Source organism: Abramis brama, assembly GCF_963993115.1.
Source record: "Abramis brama genome assembly, chromosome: 3".
NCBI classification, from domain to species: domain Eukaryota; kingdom Metazoa; phylum Chordata; class Actinopteri; order Cypriniformes; family Leuciscidae; genus Abramis; species Abramis brama.
The window spans coordinates 2581398-2603917 of NC_139965.1; the positions used below are offsets into that span (position 1 = coordinate 2581398).

Here is a 22520-nt window from a genome sequence, read left to right on the forward strand (position 1 = left end):
TATAATATAATAAGAATGTTTGCTGTAAGTGAATGTGTTGCTGTGGTAACGGACTCCAGCTCGGTGGGTGGGGGAGGGGCGGCGGCCGCTCAGGGAAATCGCTCATAATATGACAGGGAACGGCAGAGCGCAAAGTAGGAGAAAACACTTAAAACAAATAAAATCACTCATAAAAGCAAGCGATTTTTGCATGTTTTCACATCTTTTTGTGGCTTGTGTATTTTTATTGAACAAACTCAGATGAATAAATCATCACACATATTGACAGATTTAAACAATTGTTCCTCGATCCGCTTTTGGAAGGAAATATGTACTTTTTAAATTCACATGACGTAATGTGCCTGTCCCTTCCCCGCTTCAAACTCGTTCCTATATGATTAACAAACTCCTATGTAAGTTACTGTACGTGCTGTAACGTATAGTCTCTGTATAGGGTGCGGGGCAGCAGCGCGATCTTCACACACACACAGAGCAGACTCTGATGCGAGCGCAAAACTGCGAGGATTAAAGTTTAGAAACATGCTCATATAAATCGCGAGAGCTCCAGCTCAGGGCAAATTAGTCTATTTTTATTTAAATACTAATTATTGGGAATTTATCTATAATTTTCTGTCAATTCATTCATTAATCATGATTTTTTTTGCCTCCGCCATGTTTGTTGATGACGTATTGGCGTCTGATTGGTCAGATCATGAATTCCCGCTCTCGTAGTAGCTTCCTGCGCTCTGATTGGTCAGAATCCCCGAAGTGTGTATCTTTTCCGGAAGTGCAGTACTCCTAGAGGGCGCTGTGTTATACACACTTTAGTGGGGGGGCATACACACTTCAGGTACACAAATCACTTAAAAGTGATTTTTTGGGACAAGTGAGATTTTAAGCCTGGACACCATTTTAGAGCATGCTGAATGCCACTGTATAGTCAAACAAATGAGGACATACAAAATGTCCTCAATTTTTTGGGTGGTCCTCAGTTTACCGGTGTGTATTCTGGTGAATGTACCCAAAAGTGATATAAGTAAACGCACACACACACACACACACACACACACACACACACACCTGAAGGGGTTTATTCTGAGATCACACACACACACACACACACACACACACACACACCTGAAGGGGTTTATTCTGAGATCACACACACACACACACACACACACACACCTGAAGGGGTTTATTCTGAGATCACACACACACACCTGAAGGGGTTTATTCTGAGATCACACACACACACACACACACACACACACACACACCTGAAGGGGTTTATTCTGAGATCACACACACACACACCTGAAGGGGTATATTCTGAGATCACACACACACACACACACACACACTTGAAGGGGTTTATTCTGAGATCACACACACACACACACACACACACACACCTGAAGGGGTTTATTCTGAGATCACACACACACACACACACACACACACCTGAAGGGGTTTATTCTGAGATCACACACACACACACACACACACACACACACACACACACACACACACACACACACACACCTGAAGGGGTTTATTCTGAGATCACACACACACACACACACACACACAGGTGTGTTATCATAAAAATGTCCTCAGTTGTCATGAAAACAAACTCACACACACACACACACACACACACCTGAAGGGGTTTATTCTGAGATCACACACCTGAAGGGGTTTATTCTGAGATCACACACACACACACACACACACACACACACACACACACCTGAAGGGGTTTATTCTGAGATCACACACACACACACCTGAAGGGGGTATATTCTGAGATCACACACACACACACACACACACACACACACACACACACACACCTGAAGGGGTTTATTCTGAGATCACACACACACACACACACACACACACACACCTGAAGGGGTTTATTCTGAGATCACACACACACACACACACACACACACACACACACACACCTGAAGGGGTTTATTCTGAGATCACACACACACACCTGAAGGGGTTTATTCTGAGATCACACACACACACACACACACACACACACACACACCTGAAGGGGTTTATTCTGAGATCACACACACACACACCTGAAGGGGTATATTCTGAGATCACACACACACACACACACACACACACTTGAAGGGGTTTATTCTGAGATCACACACACACACACACACACACACACACACCTGAAGGGGTTTATTCTGAGATCACACACACACACACACACACACACACCTGAAGGGGTTTATTCTGAGATCACACACACACACACCTGAAGGGGTTTATTCTGAGATCACACACACACACACACACACACACCTGAAGGGGTTTATTCGGAGATCACACACACACACACATACACACACACACACACCTGAAGGGGTTTATTCGGAGATCACACACACACACACCTGAAGGGGTTTATTCTGAGATCACACACACACACACACACACACACACACACACACCTGAAGGGGTTTATTCTGAGATCACACACACACACACACACCTGAAGGGGTTTATTCTGAGATCACTCTCACACACACACACACACACACACACACACACCTGAAGGGGTTTATTCTGAGATCACTCTCACACACACACACACACACACACACACACCTGAAGGGGTTTATTCTGAGATCACACACACACACACCTGAAGGGGTTTATTCTGAGATCACACACACACACACACACACACACACACACACCTGAAGGGGTTTATTCTGAGATCACACACACACACACCTGAAGGGGTTTATTCTGAGATCACACACACACACACACACACACACACACACACACACACCTGAAGGGGTTTATTCTGAGATCACACACACACACACACACACACACACCTGAAGGGGTTTATTCTGAGATCACACACACACACACACACACACACACACACACACACACACACACACACCTGAAGGGGTTTATTCTGAGATCACACACACACACACACACACACACACACACCTGAAGGGGTTTATTCTGAGATCACACACACACACACACACACACACCTGAAGGGGTTTATTCTGAGATAACAACCGGCTGGATGTTCATTATCCGCTTATTACACGGATACTTGCCACATAAGTAAATATTTAGACACAAAATATTGATCCGAGTTGAAATATTTTATTAGGTCTTTAAACGCAAAGCAGTTTCAACGGCGAGATCAAACTAGACGGACATTTTCAGAGATACGGTATACAGTCATATCACTTATTACACAGCATTTCAACACATAAATAATTATGGGGATTAGAGATATTGATTTCAGATTAAACTGTTTTAAAATCGTACCTGTTTGTATCTCATAATCCAACAGTGAACAAGACAATAGCCACAAAATGGCCGCCGCTGCGTTTGTGTGAAACGAGAGAGAGCGAGTCCACGATACTGGATGGCATAATTAAATAACTGTACACAAAATATTTGACCAGAACATGTCACCGCTGTCTTATAAAGACCTCAGGAATTGTGGACACTTGTGGAGAAGTTAAACATGATGATGAGATGATCAGTGTAACTCCACAACAACTACAGAAATGTCTCCACTAACATCCAGAAGCTCTTCCTGAGTCTCTCCGTAAGGCTGCACTCGCTCCTGGTGATTCTGGGATTCTGGATGAGGGAGATTGGCCTGTTCTGTTATTGCCGGAGTTCCTGAAGCTCGACTCCGCCCTCTTCTGAACGGAGGCGGAGCTAAAGCTCATTTACATTTAAAGGGACACACACACAAAAACAAGTTTTTGCTCGCACCCAAAAAGGGGCAAATTTGACAAGCTCTAATAAATGAGTTTGAGCTGAAATTTCACAAACACATTCTGGGGACACCAGAGATTTATATTACATCTCGTGAAAAGGGGCATAATATGTCAGCTTTAATTGAAAATAATTGTAAATATTTGTATAGTTTTATATATAAACAAATGGTGCACAATTTAGGTGCACAGAGGTAAATATTGTCTAGTACCAAGACACAAAATATAGCCGATTAATGTCATTTAAAAATGTGCGTGTGTCTGTGTGTGTGTGTGTGTGTGTAGAGATGCTGGGACGTGGCTCTGGGACCGTTGAAGCAGATTCCCATGAACCTCTTCATCATGTACATGTCTGGAAACACCATCTCCATCTTCCCCATCATGATGGTGTGTATGATGGCGTGGAGACCAATCCAGGCACTGATGTCCATGTCAGCCAGTGAGTAACACACACTCACTCGCTCACTCTCACTCACTCACTCACTCACTCACTCTCTCACTCACTCTCTCTCACACTCTCACTCACTCACTCACTCTCTCACTCACTCTCTCACTCACTCACTCTCACTCACTCACTCACTCACTCACTCTCACTCACTCACTCACTCACTCACTCACTCACTCACTCTCTCACTCACTCACTCACTCTCACTCGCTCGCTCACTCACTCTCACTCGCTCGCTCGCTCGCTCACTCTCGCTCGCTCACTCTCGCTCGCTCACTCACTCTCTCACTCACTCACTCACTCACTCTCTCACTCACTCACTCACTCTCGCTCGCTCACTCTCACTCGCTCGCTCGCACTCACTCACTCTCACTCTCACTCACTCTCTCACTCACTCTCTCACTCACTCACTCACTCTCGCTCGCTCACTCTCACTCGCTCGCTCACTCACTCTCTCACTCACTCACTCTCACTCACTCACTCACTCACTCACTCACTCACTCTCTCACTCACTCACGCTCGCTCACTCTCACTCGCTCGCTCACTCACTCACTCACTCACTCACTCTCTCACTCACTCACTCACTCTCGCTCGCTCACTCTCACTCGCTCGCTCGCTCTCACTCGCTCGCTCACTCTCACTCGCTCACTCTCACTCGCTCGCTCACTCTCTCACTCACTCACTCTCACTCACTCACTCACTCACTCACTCACTCACTCACTCTCTCACTCACTCACTCACGCTCGCTCACTCTCACTCGCTCGCTCACTCACTCACTCACTCACTCTCTCACTCACTCACTCACTCACTCACTCTCTCACTCACTCACTCACTCTCGCTCGCTCACTCTCACTCGCTCGCTCGCTCTCTCTCACTCACTCTCACTCACTCTCTCTCTCACTCACTCTCTCACTCACTCACTCTCACTCACTCTCTCACTCACTCTCTCACTCACTCACTCTCACTCACTCACTCTCACTCTCTCACTCACTCACTCACTCACTCACTCTCTCACTCACTCTCACTCACTCACTCTCACTCACTCACTCACTCTCGCTCGCTCACTCACTCACTCACGCTCGCTCACTCTCACTCACTCACTCACTCACTCTCTCACTCACTCACTCACTCTCGCTCGCTCACTCTCACTCGCTCGCTCGCTCGCACTCACTCACTCACTCACTCACTCACTCACTCACTCACTCACTCACTCACTCACTCTCACTCACTCACTCACTCTCTCACTCACTCTCTCACTCACTCTCTCACTCACTCACTCACTGTCACTCACTCTCACTCACTGTCACTCACTGTCACTCACTGTCACTCACTCTCACACACACACACACACACACACACTCACTCACTCACTCACTCACTCACTCACTCACACACACACACACACACACACACACTCACTCACTCACTCACTCACTCACACTCACACACACACACACACTCACTCACTCACTCATGATTAAGCTCTCGGTGTGTGTGTGTGTGTGTGTGTGTAGCGTTTAAGCTTCTGGAGAGCTCAAGTCAGCAGTGGCTGCAGGGATTGGTGTATCTCGTGGGAAACCTGTTAGGCTCCGCCCTCGCCATCTACAAGTGCCAATCAATGGGCCTCCTCCCAACACACTCCTCTGATTGGCTGGCGTTCATTGAGCCGCCTCAGGTTCGTGAATAATTCATGAGCTGCGTTTGTGTGTGTGTTGTGTTCAAAGACGCGTGCTTTCTGACCTGTGTTTGTTTTCTGCACAGAGACTGGAGATCATGGGCGGAGGAATGGTCATGTGACTCTCACACACACACACACACGCACGCACACACACGCACACACACACACACCCTATTTAACATTAACATTAACATTTTTAACCCCACATGCTGATTAACTTATGCTGTGATTTGTGTTTAACGGAAATCTTTTATGTTTTGTCAAAATAATAAAGTATGTTTCACGTTTTGCTGCTTGGAAGTGAAAATATGGACATTTTTTTTACTTAACTTTTAAATTTCAAATATCTTTCTGCATAAAGCGTGAATTATTTGTCATTGATGTTTAGGTGATGAAAAACACGTCTGGCTCATATTAAAATGCAAATAAGGAAACAATAAGGGGATTAATAATTTGTTTTATAAAATTTTAGCTTAAAGTCAGAGAGGACTGATATAAAGACATGTTATAGACATGTTTATATTAAAGAAATATATATTAAAGCCACATTTCTATGCAAGAAAATGAATTACTCATTGATGTTTAGATGCAAATCAAAAAAAAAAAATTCATATTCAAATTTATTTTAATATATAAAGATATTTTAAAGACACACACACACGTTTAGGTAAGGTTAATATCTGAGTCATATTTCACCCCAAATGCAAATTAGCAAACAATAAGAACATTTTTATTCATATTAAACTTTATTATAATATATAAAGATATTTTAAAGACACACACACACACATATAGATATAGAGATAGATAGATAGATAGAAAATTAATAAATGTATGAATTTTAGCTTATATAAAGGATATATATAGACATATATTTACATTTAACGTATGAAATACCATTATGAAAGTCACAGTTTGAGAGTCGCTCGGTTTTCTGTGTTAAACGTTGCTTTAGGCTTTATTTTTACTCATCTCGGGGTGAAATAGTTTGAGTTTGTGTGTGTGTGTGTGTTCGACAGGCGTGACTCTGGATTTACCCGTTCAGCAGCGTCTCTGACTGACAGGTGTGTGTGATGAGCGTCTGACGGGTGTGTGAAGCACATCTCAGCGTTTTTAACGAGTAATAAACGAGGTTCTCCACCCACAGAACAATGAGCCGTGGACCCGACCGACGGGTTTCGCACAGAAACTCTCTCTCAGCCCACAAACATCTCAGCTGGAGTCGGGGAACTTTAAGATAAACACAGGATCATGTTTACATATTTACACAAGTGCCAAGAATGAGGATGAGCATTCACTGGTGTGAAAGACAAACTAATGCTTTGTGTGAAAATGGGTTAGGGTTAGGGTTAGACGACAACAGCCTGATGACAATCACACACACTGAGAGAACACTCCAGAACACTCCAGTTTAAAGACTCTTCATGACAACGTCTGAAATTAATGCAGAATACTTCCGTGTTTAATGGCTTATTTACCAGTATTTCCATTTTTTCTAGTGATAAAGTATGTTTATGAGCTGTTAACTCGAAATAAAAAAAATAATACAAAATTAATTAAAACTAAATTCATAAAATGATCACATGTTGGAACCCTTTAAAAGTTCTATATTTGAAACCTTTAAACTTCCATATAGAACCTTTTCTTTATGTTTGATGTTTTTCATAGAAATCAAATGTAATGCAGGAGAGATTTGTGGCTTTATATATATATATATATATACTAGTGTGCGACTAAAGTTGAAAATAAATAATTGTAAATAGATTAAATAAATAAATAATAAATTAAAAAAAACACATAAAATCCAGGAAAATGGGCCAAAAATATTGATGACTTGTATGTTTTTTTGTCAAATCATATCATAAAAATATTGTTTTTATCCCTGAACTATGGTGTTGGTTCTTACAGCATTGCACAGTGTGAGAGATATTTAATCATCTCTGATTGCATTTAAAGGTATGAATTAATAAGTTAAGTCTTCTGAAAAAGTTTGAAAACCTGTTGTGGTGGTGTAAGTGAAATGAAGTCTGAAATAATGAGTTTCTCTGGGTGTGGTTGACGGGGCCAGTGTGAGTGACGTGTGTTGTGGGCGGGGCTAACCAATGTGCCCGTCTAATGGGCGTGGCCAAATCGAGTGATGTATACTGGGTCTTAGGGGGCGGGGTCGGTTAAGCGTGTGAATCTTCTCCAGTTTCTGTTACTTAAGTTAGTTGTGTGTGTGTTTGACCGTTCTCGGAGGTCGAACGCGTTAGTCTCATTTTACATCAGTTTTACTTAGATGGGGTTGGGTTCGTTTCACATAAATACACTTGAAGTTTTGTTTTAGTGTCATCTTAACTTTTTACTCACTTGTTTATTCACTCGTATGTGCGCACTGTTCCTAGTCGTTCTCCGAGAACGCAGTGATTTATCGGTTTATTGTGAAGTGTTTTAGTATTAGTGTGTGTTCGCGATGATGTTGAAGGATAAAGGACAAACTCCTCATCCGTTCGTTCATGAAGTGGATCTAACAGCTGCTCAGCGGGTTCAGGTAAGAACCGTTCTGAGTGACGTGTGTGCGAAAAATAAACGCGTGTTCCGCGTGAACTTTACGAAAATCACCATGGTAACCGAACTTTCCGGACTTACTACTGTTACTACCGTGATTGTTGCTACAATAAAACTGGTGACCAATTGCTGTCATTGGAAAAATTAGCTGTTAAAAGTTCTTTTGTCAAAATAATAAGGTGCTTTAACGATATTTTAATTATTTTAAACGATTTATTTAAATAGTGACCAGTGAACTAGATAAAGAGAACGGTTCTTTTAGCACGGGTTTCCAAACTTTTTGAAGTCAATTAAGGACCCCAAAATATGATCCCCTTGAAAGAGAAACCTTACTAAAATAAGGCACACACATACACACATATACACAAAAGAGTAGCTGACAGAAATATCATTGAAAGTATGTTCAGTGGAGATAGGCCTATTACACAATATTTTTTTATCCAACAAAAAAATGATATGCATAAAACTATTTCAATGGAATAAAATAAGCTGTAATCAAATTGCTGTCAGTCATCAGATTGTCAAAATGTATTTTCACAGCAGTGTGTGTTTTGATTGTATTAAAGTAAGAGTTTGTGTTTTAAATAGTTTGCATAATCCAAATATGTCAACTGCATCATGTCGTGTTGTGTTGTGCTGTAGCCTAGAGCAACGACCAAACTGCAGCATTGTAAAATCATATATCATTTTTTTGTTTGCTTTGATCTTCGTCATTTAAAAGACTGGTAACTGGCATTTTGGCAGAAACTATGTTGATATTGACCGTGGTGAATTTTACACGCTGCACATCCAGTATTTCCTTTCTAATTAAGACTTTATACTCTTTTCAGCTCACAGTTTAAGTCCTGTTTAAACTTTATGAAAACATCTTATTGTTCAGTCAGCTGGTCATTATTGCCAAATAAAGTCCAGAGTTTATTTTGCATTAACGACAAGCTTATTTTTCATGATCCCAGATATTGTACGAGTAGCCTACTTACCAAATAAATGGACATAAAATGTTGGTTTGAGTTTAAGATATTTCATTAAGAGAGAAGCAAGAGCAGAGAGAAAACATATAAAACTAATCTAAACTGGTTATGGTGTTTTTTGGACACTTTTTCAGAGAAACCAGCAAATCTTTGCAAGTTTGTTGCTGGTCCAAATTGGTTTGAATTAGTTGAAAATTTGAAATCAAGTTATATCATCCATCTAGACCAGCTAATGACTATAAATGACAGACTGGATAGAAACAAACTAGCTAGAATCACAGTGGCTCGTCTTTCTGTCCCTTGTATACTTGAAGTGTTTAACACTGTGTTAAACTGCGTTTGTTCAGCGGCATGTGTTCGTCCTGAGAGCGGGGCACAACCTAACACTTTCTCAGTTTGTGTAAATCCACTTGGGGTTCAGAGAATTTCTTTTTTCCCCACATTAATTTCACACGTCTAGTGCAATTATGTGGTTTTGTTTCATTAATACACTTTTTTCTTGATTTACCCTGAAAGAATGGAAGTGAAATGTGACAACATGCCCCATAGGTGGATCTCATTGTAACATGACCATATGACAGATTAAAACGTTATTTGATCAAATCAAAAACATACAAACTAGGCAAACTAAAATATTTTGTCAATAAAATACAATTATAAAATAATGGCATTTATTAATAATTAAAAACAAACTAATTTTTGAGTTTGACAACAAGCACACTGCAAAACACAGCTACTGTATACAGCATAGTTCAAAACATAATAATAATGAGTCATTTCTGAACATTGACTCTCAGTCTTTATTCACCTTTTTCTCATGGTTTCTCAATAGAATTCATAAAAGTATAAACTAGAATATCATAGTTCTAATAGGGGCTCATTGTAACGCAATGTGACAACATGCCCCGCCTGCACAACTGGGATTTTAACCGATATTTAAATAACAGATTGGAGATTAAAATAATATCAGATGTGTATAATTTTAAATAAATACCAAAAACAGAGATGAAAAAAGTACTTCAGTAGGAAATTTACTTTTCTATGGATAAATAAATATTCTGTGATATTTTCCAAAGATTTTTTTCAATTTTGGTGCATTTTTTTTCTCTATATAGTTTTGATATGGCACCTAGTAAATGCACTAAGGTTTGTCATGCTGGCATGTGTGGAAAGTTTTAAAACAAGTGTGTTACAACGAGCCCCGAGTTAGTTTGTGCCCCGCTCACCCCTACGTGTGAACGTTAAACACGTACAACATAACATTTCTCCAACTGGCAAATTTATGTTGGTAAAACATTATTGGAACAGTGATTTGCAAGGTTTCTAAAATGTTAAAATGTCCAGTCCAGAGTTTACAAATGTTCAATCATTACACCGCACTGAGTCAGGGCTCACAAACAATACCTTGCCTGCTCTGGATTCAGGCGCTTGTGTTGTGCTGGTTTTGTTGGACCTGAGCGCGGCGTTTGATACCGTACTACAGTTGTTTTCTTCTTACCTCAAGAATAGGACTTTTTCTGTAAATTTAGGGAAATTTTCTTCATCATCAGCAACCAATCCAGTTACAAATGCAAACGATCGGCTTGAGACAAAGGATCTTAAAACGTGCCCTCCGAAAGCTTAAGTACGATTGTACACTGAACCCCAGGAGGAGAGGCCATCCTCAGAGGTTAAAAAGCCCCAGCACAGGTCTTCTTCAAGGAGATCTTCCTCAAAGACGTCACACACTGCTTTAAAGATTTCTGATCTTGTGACACACTCTACATGCTAAGAAATAATTATTTTTCTGTGGCCATGAAAAATTCCCTTTTCTTAGAATCAATGAGTAATCAAAAGTGTTCGCTGCACGAACTAATCTGATTAGTTGATTGTAATGTTAATTAAGCTTAATCAAGTTAATCCGATTAACTGATCCAAATATTCATAATTAATCATAAGTTATGATTTATTATTAATGTTTCCCCTTTGAGCTAATTTGTTACACTGGTCTCCCTCAATCTCCAAGACTTTTAATTGGGTCTAAAAAGAGGGACCATAAAAAAATATATAGACTCTACAAAGAAGACTTGAGACTCGACATAAAGACGACTTGAGACTCGACTTGAGACTCGACATAAAGAAGACTTGAGACTCGACATAAAGAAGACTTGAGACTCGACTTGAGACTCGACATAAAGATGACTTGAGACTCGACATAAAGAAGACTTGAGAGTCGACATAAAGACGACTTGAGACTCGACATAAAGAAGACTTGAGACTCGACTTGAGACTCGACATAAAGAAGACTTGAGACTCGACATAAAGATGACTTGAGACTCGACTTGAGACTCGACATAAAGAAGACTTGAGACTCGACTTGAGACTCAACATAAAGAAGACTTGAGACTCGACTTGAGACTCGACATAAAGAAGACTTGAGACTCGACTTGAGACTCGACATAAAGAAGACTTGAGACTCGACATAAAGACGACTTGAGACTCGACTTGAGACTCGACATAAAGAAGACTTGAGACTCGACATAAAGACGACTTGAGACTCGACATAAAGATGACTTGAGACTCGACATAAAGAAGACTTGAGACTCGACTTGAGACTCGACTTAAAGACTTGAGACTCGACATAAATACGACTTGAGACTCGACTTGAGACTCGACATAAAGACGACTTGAGACTCGACTTGAGACTCGACATAAAGACGACTTGAGACTCGACTTGAGACTCGACATAAAGAAGACTTGAGACTCGACTTGAGACTCGACATAAAGAAGACTTGAGACTCGACATAAAGATGACTTGAGACTCGACATAAAGAAGACTTGAGACTCGACATAAAGACGACTTGAGACTCGACTTGAGACTCGACATAAAGAAGACTTGAGACTCGACATAAAGAAGACTTGAGACTCGACATAAAGACGACTTGAGACTCGACATAAAGATGACTTGAGACTCGACATAAAGAAGACTTGAGACTCGACTTGAGACTCGACTTAAAGACTTGAGACTCGACATAAATACGACTTGAGACTCGACTTGAGACTCGACATAAAGACGACTTGAGACTCGACTTGAGACTCGACTTGAGACTCGACATAAAGACGACTTGAGACTCGACTTGAGACTCGACATAAAGATGACTTGAGACTCGACATAAAGACGACTTGAGACTCCACATAAAGATGACTTGAGACTCGACTTAAAGACTTGCGACTCGACATAAATACGACTTGAGACTCGACATAAAGACGACTTGAGACTCGACATAAAACGACTTGAGACTCGACATAAAGATGACTTGAGACTCGACATAAAGAAGACTTGAGACTTGAGATGACAAAGAAGACTTGAGACTCGACTTCAAGAAGACTTGAGACTTGAGATGACATAAAGAAGACTTGCGACTTGACATAAAGAAGCCTTGCGACTCGACTTGAGACTCAACATAAAGAAGACTTGCGACTCTACATGAAGACTTGCAACTCGACATGACATAAAGACAGACATCCCAAGTCTCCTGGAAGTTCCGGGAGTCTCCCGCATATTGATAGCGGCTCCCTGATGCCCGCAAATTAGTTAAAATCTCCCGGAATCTAGAGCGAGCGAGCAAGAGCGCGCATGCGAGACAGAGACTGTGTTCCAAACCGTGTAGCGCGCGCACGGCAGAGAGGGAGAGGGAGCGAGAGACCTTGCGTGTTTGTGCTAGTGTGCGTGTGTGCCTCATGAAGTGCATGTAAGATAGAGAGCATCTGATTGGCCTGTTTCGGTAAATCAACCAATCAATTGTCAGTGTGGGCGGGCTTTTATCTCTTCTCCCGAACCAAATTAATCAGTTAAGTCTATCTAGAAACAGGAGCACCATGGCAGAGGGAGAGTGCCACAAAAAAAAAAGTATAAGACACATTTTACGGCAGACTACACGAAAGTATACCCCTGTCTTATAAGTGTCAAACATAATGACAGTCTTGCACGCTGCACTATTTGTAACAGTGACTTCAGCATTGCCCATGGCGGGTTAAATGATTGCAAAAGACATGTTGAGGTGAGTTCAACAAGTTTCATTTCATGTGCATATTATTCATGCCGGCTAGTTGCCAAGGCTACATGAAAACAACAAACTCCTTAGACCTGTTTAAAGTTGCAATGGAAAATAAATAAAAGCAGTTTACATAAATAGTATAAGCAGCTTATATATATATATATAGTAAAAGTAATCTACATATTTAAACATAATTAACGAATAATTGCATAGGCCTATAGCTTATAGAAATAATATATTATGCTTTTATATCTTTTAGGGACCACAACATGTTAGGGAGGCTAAGCGCAGGGAAGGCTGCTCCAATATATCTCAGTTCTTCCATTCAGATAGGCAAAGTCTCACTGAGAAGGTGACTACAGCTGAGATGTATTTCACATCTTTTATTGTGGAACATAACCTGCCATTCCATGTGTATATGCACACAGGAAAGTTATTTAGCATGACAAAGGCCTTGAATGGTCTAATTGTGTAGGATTCAGCAGTGACAACTGCAATGTCATGATTGGTAAAAACAACTCTGTCTTAACAAAAGTGAAAGTACAGGCACCTTATATATACAGTGTTGGCTGTCCAAGTCACTTGGTTAACATATGTGCCAAAACTGCTGCTAAAGAGCTCTGTGTCACCTGAGGAATTGCTAATTGATATCTACTACTACTTTGAGAAAAGTTCAAAAAGAAGAGAAGACCTTAAGGAGTTTCAGGACTTTTGCAATGTAGCCCAGCAGAGAGTACAAAAGCACTGTCCAACACGTTGGCTTTCTTTGGGAAAAGGTTTGGACCATCTGCTCAACCAATGGCCAGCCTTTAGTTCTTATTTTGAATCACATAGTGAGAATCAGAAGTGCTGTGACATTCAGAAGAGGCTGACAGACCCCACTATGAAACTTTACACTGAGTTTTCTCCACAATGTCACACAGTGCTTTGATAAATGTAATTAGATTTTTCAAAACAAGACACCAGTTCTTTTCAAGTTAAATTACAGTGTAGAAGAACTCCTGCATAACATAGCAAGCAGATTTATTGTGCCAAAGGTATTGAGAGAACTGAAATTGCAGGAGATAGATGTGAGCAACCCTGAAATTCACTGTCCAGATGATGAACTTTTTGTTGGGTTCATGGCGAGGAGGCATTTGCTAAGCGAGGAAGCACTCTCCACTCACAAGACGAAGCAATTCTTCAAAGATGCCAGAGCATTCTATGTCAGAAGCTTTCAAAAAGTAAAAGAAAAGTTCCCAATGAGAGACCAAATCTTGACAAATCTGTCAGTGGTCAATCCAGAGAACCAAGATGATGTGAAACCAGAACAAATTTTGACTTTGGCAGAGAGATTTCCAAATGTGATGAAGGTAGATGCTAGAGAACAACTCCATTTAGAAATCCTGGATTTTGTCTCAACTAACCTGGAAGCACTGGTGCCAAATTACAAGAATTTACCAGTCGATGAGTTCTGGGGGAAGCTGTCCAAAGTAAGATCTGTGAGCTCAGGGCAGTTGAGATTCAGGGAGATCTGTCAGCTGATGAAGGTGCTATTGGTGCTGCCAAATTCTAACTGTGATGTGGAAAGGGCATTCAGCATTGTGCGTCACATCAAGACAGAATTTAGGAGTCAGATGTCTCCCCAAACACTTGTGAATCTGATGTCTTGCAAGATAAACAAATCGGGATACCTCCCTGAAATGACTTTTTGCAGGTTGGGATGTCTGTAAAGAAGACTTAAGACTCGACATAAATAAGACTTAAGACTTGACATGAAGACTTGCAACTCAACATGACAAAGAAGACTTGAGACTCGACATAAAGAAGACTTGCAACTAGACTTGCAGACTCGACATGTCTCAAGTCTTCTCTCTCAAGACTCAACAAGAGACTTGACATAAAGAAGACATGAGACTCGACATAATGTTGAGTAATGTCTGAATTAAAGAAGTCTGAATTATGACATAATGTCTGAATTAAAGAAGACTTGAGACTCGACTTGAGACTCGACATGACATAAAGAAGACTTGAGACTCGACATAAAGAAGACTTGAGACTCGACATAAAGAAGCGACATGACATGAAGACTTGAGACTAGTGGTCGACCGATATTGTTTTTTTGATGGCCGATATCTTGGAGAGTAGGGTGGCCGATGGCCGATATAAAGCAGATATTTTTATATATATTTATTTTAATCAATATTTAATAAATTATAAATAAATTAGAAAACAAATCTTTAAAATAAACATGCTTTTATACTTGCATGGCAACTTCTTGAATCTGCAATCATATTACAGTATTTTTCACAATGTAATTGTTTAGAAATATATGAATATGTGAATAAAAAGAAAGTAAACACTGTAACGGCACTCAGTAATCTGGTAATTTCGTGCTGGTAATCATATTTACATTTACATTTACATTTAGTCATTTAGCAGACGCTTTTATCCAAAGCGACTTACAGATTAGGACTAAGTTAAGCGAGTCATCATGAAGAGGCAAAAACAACGCAAGAAGTGCTCAAAATACGAAGTTCAGGCATTATTCAGAGTAGCATAAGCCCGGTAAGCGAGGTTTTTAAAGGGAAAGGGAAGGTTGTTTTTTTTTTTTTTTTTTTTTTTTTTTTTTTTTTTAAGAGGTTAAGTGCTCACGGAAGAGATGGGTTTTCAGTTGTCTTTTGAATGTTGTCAGGGATTCTGCATTCCGGATGAGGGAGGGGAGTGTGTTCCACCAGCATGGAACTGTGAATGAGAATGTTCTGGAAAGAGATTTTGTGGCTCTCTGTGATGGAACCACGAGACGTCGCTCGTTGGCCGATTGTAGGCTTCTGGTAGGGATATAGACTCGTAGGAGTGAGTGAAAGTAGGAGGGAGCTGAGCCTGTGATAGATCTGTAAGCAAGCGTCAATGCCTTGAACTTGATGCGAGCAGCGAGAGGTAGCCAGTGCAGAGAGATGAACAGAGGAGTGACGTGGGCCCTCTTGGGCTCGTTGAAGACAAGACGAGCTGCAGCATTCTGGATCATCTGTAGAGGTTTAGTTGCACATGATGGAAGTCCGGCCAGAAGAGCATTGCAGTAGTCAAGCCTAGAGATGACCAGGGCCTGGACGAGAAGTTGTGTTGCATGCTCAGTAAGGAAAGTCCTAATCTTCCTGATGTTGTGCAGTGCAAACCTGCATGATCGAGCTGTCTTTGAAATGTGATCTGTGAAAGTCAGCTGGTCGTCAAACGTTACTCCAAGATTTCTGACCGACCTTGTTGGGGTGATTGATGATGGATCTAGCTGGATGGTGAAGTTGTGCTGTAGAGACGGATTGGCAGGGAGGACGAGAAGCTCAGTCTTTGCCAGGTTGAGCTGCAGGTGATGTTCCTTCATCCATGCCGAGATGTCCGCCAGACAGCTTGAGATCCGTGCAGCTACTGTGGGATCATCTGGTTGGAACGAGAGGAAGAGCTGTGTGTCATCAGCATAGCAGTGGTAGGAGAAGCCGTGTGCTTGTATGATGTGTCCCAGTGATGTGGTGTAGATGGAGAAGAGGAGGGGACCAAGAACTGAACCCTGGGGAACCCCTGTGGTCAGCTGATGTGCTCTGGATACCTCGCCTCTCCATGCGACCCTGAAGGACCTACCTGTGAGATAGGACTCAAACCAGTGGAGAGGAGTACCTGTGATGCCCAGTGATGAGAGGCTGGACAGAAGGATCTGATGATTCACAGTGTCGAAGGCAGCAGACAGATCCAGGAGAATGAAGACTGAAGATTTGGAAGCAGCTTTTGCGATCCGTAGGGCTTCTGTGACTGACAGTAATGCAGTCTCAGTAGAATGGCCTTTCTTGAAGCCAGATTGGTTGACATCCAGCTGGTTGTTTAGAGACAAGAAGGATGTTACTTGGTTGAAGACAGCTCTTTCAAGTGTTTTCGCAATGAATGGTAGGAGAGAGATAGGTCTGTAATTCTCTACAGATGATGTGTTTAGTGTTGGTTTTTTAAGCAGTGGAGTAACCCGAGCTTGCTTGAATGCTGTAGGGAAGGAGCCAGTGTGGAGGGATGAGTTGATGATGTGTGTGAGTGCTGGTAGAAGTGTGGGAGTGATGGCTTGTAGAAGGTGTGAGGGGATGGGGTCTAGAGGACAGGTGGTAGGATGGCTGGAGTGGAGAAGTGTGGATACTTCTTCCTCAGTTAGCGGAGAAAAGGAGAACAGAGGGATATTGGCTGTGGAAGGGGTCAGACTGGGTTCCTGTGCGTGTGGAGCTGAGAATTGACTGCTGATAGTTGTTGTTTTATATATTTTTTCAAATAAAGACAAGGTAACGCTAATTTTACATACAGCACAGTGAAAACGATATGACTATGACACAGTTGGCAACTGGATATAGCACAGCATATTTTAAAATTAAGGATTTAAAGTTTTTCGATCGCGTCTCCTTTGAAGCTGATCTTCTGTTCGCATTCACTCACTTCGCACGGGCCGACCGTCACTCGCAGACAGTAATGCACACTTCACAAGATATCACAGCTGGATTCGATTAAATCTGCAAGGTTTGTGAAATTAAATGTTTATTAGATATTCAGAGATTTGTTTAAATGACGTAGATGCGCATTTGCTGAATGTTGACGGCAAATGAGAAAGTATTTTAGCCTGATTGTTTGCCTTTTCTGTTACAAATAATATAAAAGCAAACGCTTTACTTTACTTACTTCGCATAAGTTACCAGTTTCTTTCTTTGTTTACCAGTTCTGTCTAACAAAGTATTAGACATGACTGACAGAGATCGTAAATTAATGAAGACGGAGAATGTGAGTGAGTGAGTGAGCACTGTTTGATCTGAGGAGCTGCCGTTGCCGTTCTCTTCTGGCGCTGGTGTTCTCAGCGCCGCCCGTCAAAATAAAAGTCCGGAGTGCCGTCAAAATAAAAGTCCCGCTTCCAACACATCGGCCAATCAGACAAACTTCAAAAATGCCAAATATCGGCCGATATATCGGCCTTGCCGATATACCGGTCGACCACTACTTGAGACTCGACATGACATAAAGAAGACTTGAGACTCGACATAAACAAGACTTGAGACTCAACTTGAGACTCGACATAAACAATACTTGAGACTCGACATGAAGACTTGAGACTCGACATGAAGACTTGAGACTCGACATGACATAAAGAAGACTTGAGACTCGACATGACATAAAGAAGACTTGAGACTCGACATGACATAAAGAAGACTTGAGACTCGACATGACATAAAGAAGACTTGAGACTCGACATAAACAAGACTTGAGACTCGACTTGAGACTCGACATAAACAAGACTTGAGACTCGACTTGAGACTCGACATAAAGAAGACTTGAGACTCGACATGACATAAAGAAGACTTGAGACTCGACATAAAGAAGACTTGAGACTCGACATGACATAAAGAAGACTTGAGACTCGACATAAACAAGACTTGAGACTCGACTTGAGACTCGACATAAACAAGACTTGAGACTCGACTTGAGACTCGACATAAACAATACTTGAGACTCGACATGAAGACTTGAGACTCGACATGAAGACTTGAGACTCGACTTGAGACTCGACATGACATAAAGAAGACTTGAGACTCGACATAAACAAGACTTGAGACTCGACTTGAGACTCGACATAAACAAGACTTGAGACTCGACATAAACAATACTTGAGACTCGACATGAAGACTTGAGACTCGACATGAAGACTTGAGACTCGACTTGAGACTCGACATGACATAAAGAAGACTTGAGACTCGACATGACATGAAGACTTGAGACTCGACATGACATAAAGAAGACTTGAGACTCGACATAAAGAAGACTTGAGACTTGACATAAAGAAGACTTGAGACTCGACATAAAGAAGACTTGTGATTTGACATGAAGACTTGAGACTCAACTTGAGACTCAACATAAAGAAGACTTGAGACTCGACATGACATGAATACTTGCAATGCGACTTCAAATTGAGCCATGTGACTTATCTGACCAATGAAACGGCTCTGATGTCTCTCTCAGGGCCTCATTCTGGGCGTGGTCCTGTTTCCGGTCCGCGTCACCCTCGCCACCCTCTTCTTCCTGCTCATGTGGCCCATCGCTCGCCTGCGATTGGCCGGCCTGTCGGAGGCGGAGCGGGCGGAGCCTGTGCAGGGATGGCGTCGCGGGCTCCTCCACCACGTCATACTCTTCCTCAGCCGGGCCGTCTTCTTCTCCGTGGGCTTCTTGTGGATTAAGGTCCGAGGGCGTCAGGCGGGCCTGAGGGAAGCTCCGGTCTTGGCCGTGGCGCCTCACAGCGGGTTCCTGGACATGCTGGTTCTGTGCGCGACGGGCCTGCCCACCGTTGTGTCTCGATCCGAGAACTCCAAACTCCCTGTTGTAGGAGGTGAGCTGAAGGTGCTGGAACTGAACCAATGCTTTCATAAAGCGCTGCATTGATGATGTATTTCTGTTAGCCAACCATATACTCACCCTGCTTCCCCCAACAAACTCAATAGGACTTTCCATTGGGTCAGAAAATAAACTTTGTTTACAAAGTTTATGATTCTTACACGTTTTGTTCATTATGATAATTTTCAGAAATTATCTCAACTTTTGAAGAATAAATACAAAATGAAGAAAAAAAAAGCATAATGAAGCATAAATATCTGACTTCACTGAGCTTCATCAACTCCTTCAGTCTTTATTTACACTTATTTTCCCTGAAAGTTTGGGCTTTAAGTTTTAGTAGACTATAATAACCCTGTTTGTAAGTAACTTTGGATTAAACTTCTGCTAAATTAATAAATGGATACCAAGTTTTACTGTAGTTGTGGATCATTTTTTGTAAAATTCTGTTCAAACTATTCAAACACACATTTGAAATCTGTGATAATCTGTGTGTCCGTCCCAGCGCTGTTGGAGTTTAATCAGGCGGTGTTGGTGAATCGGAAAGATCCTGAATCCAGGAAGAAATGTGTGTCTCAGATCCGTGAGAGAGTCACATCAGACGGCCGCTGGCCTCAGGTACACACACACACACACACACACACACACACACACACACACACACACACACACACACTCTGTGACTCAACAGCTCCTGTGTAACACGTTTGTCACGTCCTGTTGTTTGATCTCATTTTGTGCTCCATTTCTCTCGGCAGATGCTCATGTTTCCAGAGGGAACAACAACTAATGGCCGAGCTCTTCTCAAATTCAAACCTGGTACGAACACACACACACACACACACACACACACACACACACACACACACACACAAACACATTTTATATTCACATAGAAAACAGCTGTTTTACATTGTAATCATATTTCACTGTTTGTACTGTATTTTTGACTCAGACACATTAAAAAAATAAATGAATAATTATGGAATTATTGATTATAGTTTTTGTGTGAACATCATGTTGTGTGAACAGGTGCGTTTCTGGCTGGAGTTCCTGTTCAGCCCGTCTTGCTTCACTATCCCAGTGAACCGGTGAGTCTGCGGCAGAAATGCCTTCGCCGGCTAAAATTAGCAGGGATTATGTAACGGACAACCACGCGATGACTGTGTGTGTGTGTGTGTGTGTGTGTGTGTGTGTGTGTGTGTGTGCTCGACTGAAGCTGAAATAGATGATGAGAGCACAGGACATTTAAACCACACTCATTCTCAAATCCTCATATATATATCCTCATATATATATACGTCTCTCTGTGTGTGTATATATAGTACTGTATATACACACAAATATTTATGCATTTTATATATATATATATATATATATATATATATATATATATATATATATATATATGTGTATATATATATATATATATATATATATATATATATATATATATATATATATATATATATATATATATATATATATATGTATATGTATATATATGTATATGTATAGTACCAGTCAAAAGTTTGGAAACATTACTATTTTTAATGTTTTTGAAAGAAGTCTCTTATGCTCATCAAGCCTGCAGTTAAAAAAAACAAAAAACAAAAAAACCCCAGTAATATTATGAAATATTATTACGATTTAAAATAATGGTTCTCTTTTTTAATATACTTTAAAATGTAATTTATTTTTGTGATGCAAAGCTGAATTTTCATCAGCAAGTACTCCAGTCTTTGGTGTCTTATGATCCTTCAGTTCCATCATTCTAATATGATGATTTGATACTTAGTTATTATCAATGATGGAAACAGTTGTGCTGTTTAATATATTTTTTTGGAATACTTTTTTCAGGATTCATTGATGAGTAAAACGTTAACAGCATTTATTCATAAAAACAGCATTTATTCAAAATAAAAACATTTCTAACAATATAAATCGTTACCATCCCCTTTTATCAATTTAACGCATCCTTGTTGAATTAAAGTACTAATTTCTTTAAAAAAAAATAGTTATTGTTCCCAAACTTTTGAACGGTAGTGTATATTGTTACAAAAGATTTCTATTCTAAATAAATACAGTTCTTTTTAACTTTTTATTCATCAAATAATCCTGAAAAAAGTATCTCAGGTTATAAAAAAAGATATTAAGCAGCACAACTGTTTCCAACATTGATCATAAATCATCATATTAGAATGATTTCTGAAGGATCATAAGACACCAAAGACTGGAGTACTTGCTGATGAAAATTCAGCTTTGCATCACAAAAATAAATTACATTTTAAAGTATATTAAAAAAGAGAACCATTATTTTAAATTGTAATAATATTTCATAATATTACTGTTTTTTTTTTTTTTTGCAGGCTTGATGAGCATAAGAGACTTCTTTCAAAAACATTAAAAATAGTAATGTTTCCAAACTTTTGACTGGTACTGTATATGAGAGTGAATGTGTGTGTGTAAGAGAGAGTGTGACTGTGTGTGTGTATTTCACACGTATATATACATATATAAAACAGTCCTTAAATCTTTGCAGGACACAGTTCGGTGGACCTGGAAAGGATTGTCGTGGTAAGAATAATAATAATTATTTTTATTTTTGATATATTTGTATTTTATTATACGTTATATTTACTATTTTTTATATATTGATTATATATTTATTAATAATGACAAAGATCAAAA

At 40.5% G+C, this 22520-nt stretch overlaps 2 protein-coding genes across 2 annotated transcripts in view; both read left to right on the top strand.

The window, feature by feature from the left end:
• The window catches only part of emc4 (ER membrane protein complex subunit 4), a 29016-nt gene extending 22824 nt beyond the window's left edge, over positions 1-6192 (top strand). Inside the window, exons 4-6 of the mRNA XM_084110162.1 lie at positions 4062-4215; positions 5736-5896; positions 5983-6192. Coding sequence (XP_083966288.1) covers positions 4062-4215; positions 5736-5896; positions 5983-6018 — 351 coding nt within the window. The 3' untranslated portion in view covers positions 6019-6192. The remainder of the gene's footprint in view (positions 1-4061; positions 4216-5735; positions 5897-5982) is intronic.
• A 1869-nt stretch (positions 6193-8061) lies between these two features.
• lpcat4 (lysophosphatidylcholine acyltransferase 4) overlaps positions 8062-22520 on the top strand; it is a 22513-nt gene continuing 8054 nt past the window's right edge. Inside the window, exons 1-6 of the mRNA XM_084108312.1 lie at positions 8062-8429; positions 19464-19827; positions 20335-20447; positions 20588-20648; positions 20862-20920; positions 22372-22406. Of these exons, the coding sequence (XP_083964438.1) occupies positions 8352-8429; positions 19464-19827; positions 20335-20447; positions 20588-20648; positions 20862-20920; positions 22372-22406 (710 nt within the window). The 5' untranslated portion in view covers positions 8062-8351. The remainder of the gene's footprint in view (positions 8430-19463; positions 19828-20334; positions 20448-20587; positions 20649-20861; positions 20921-22371; positions 22407-22520) is intronic.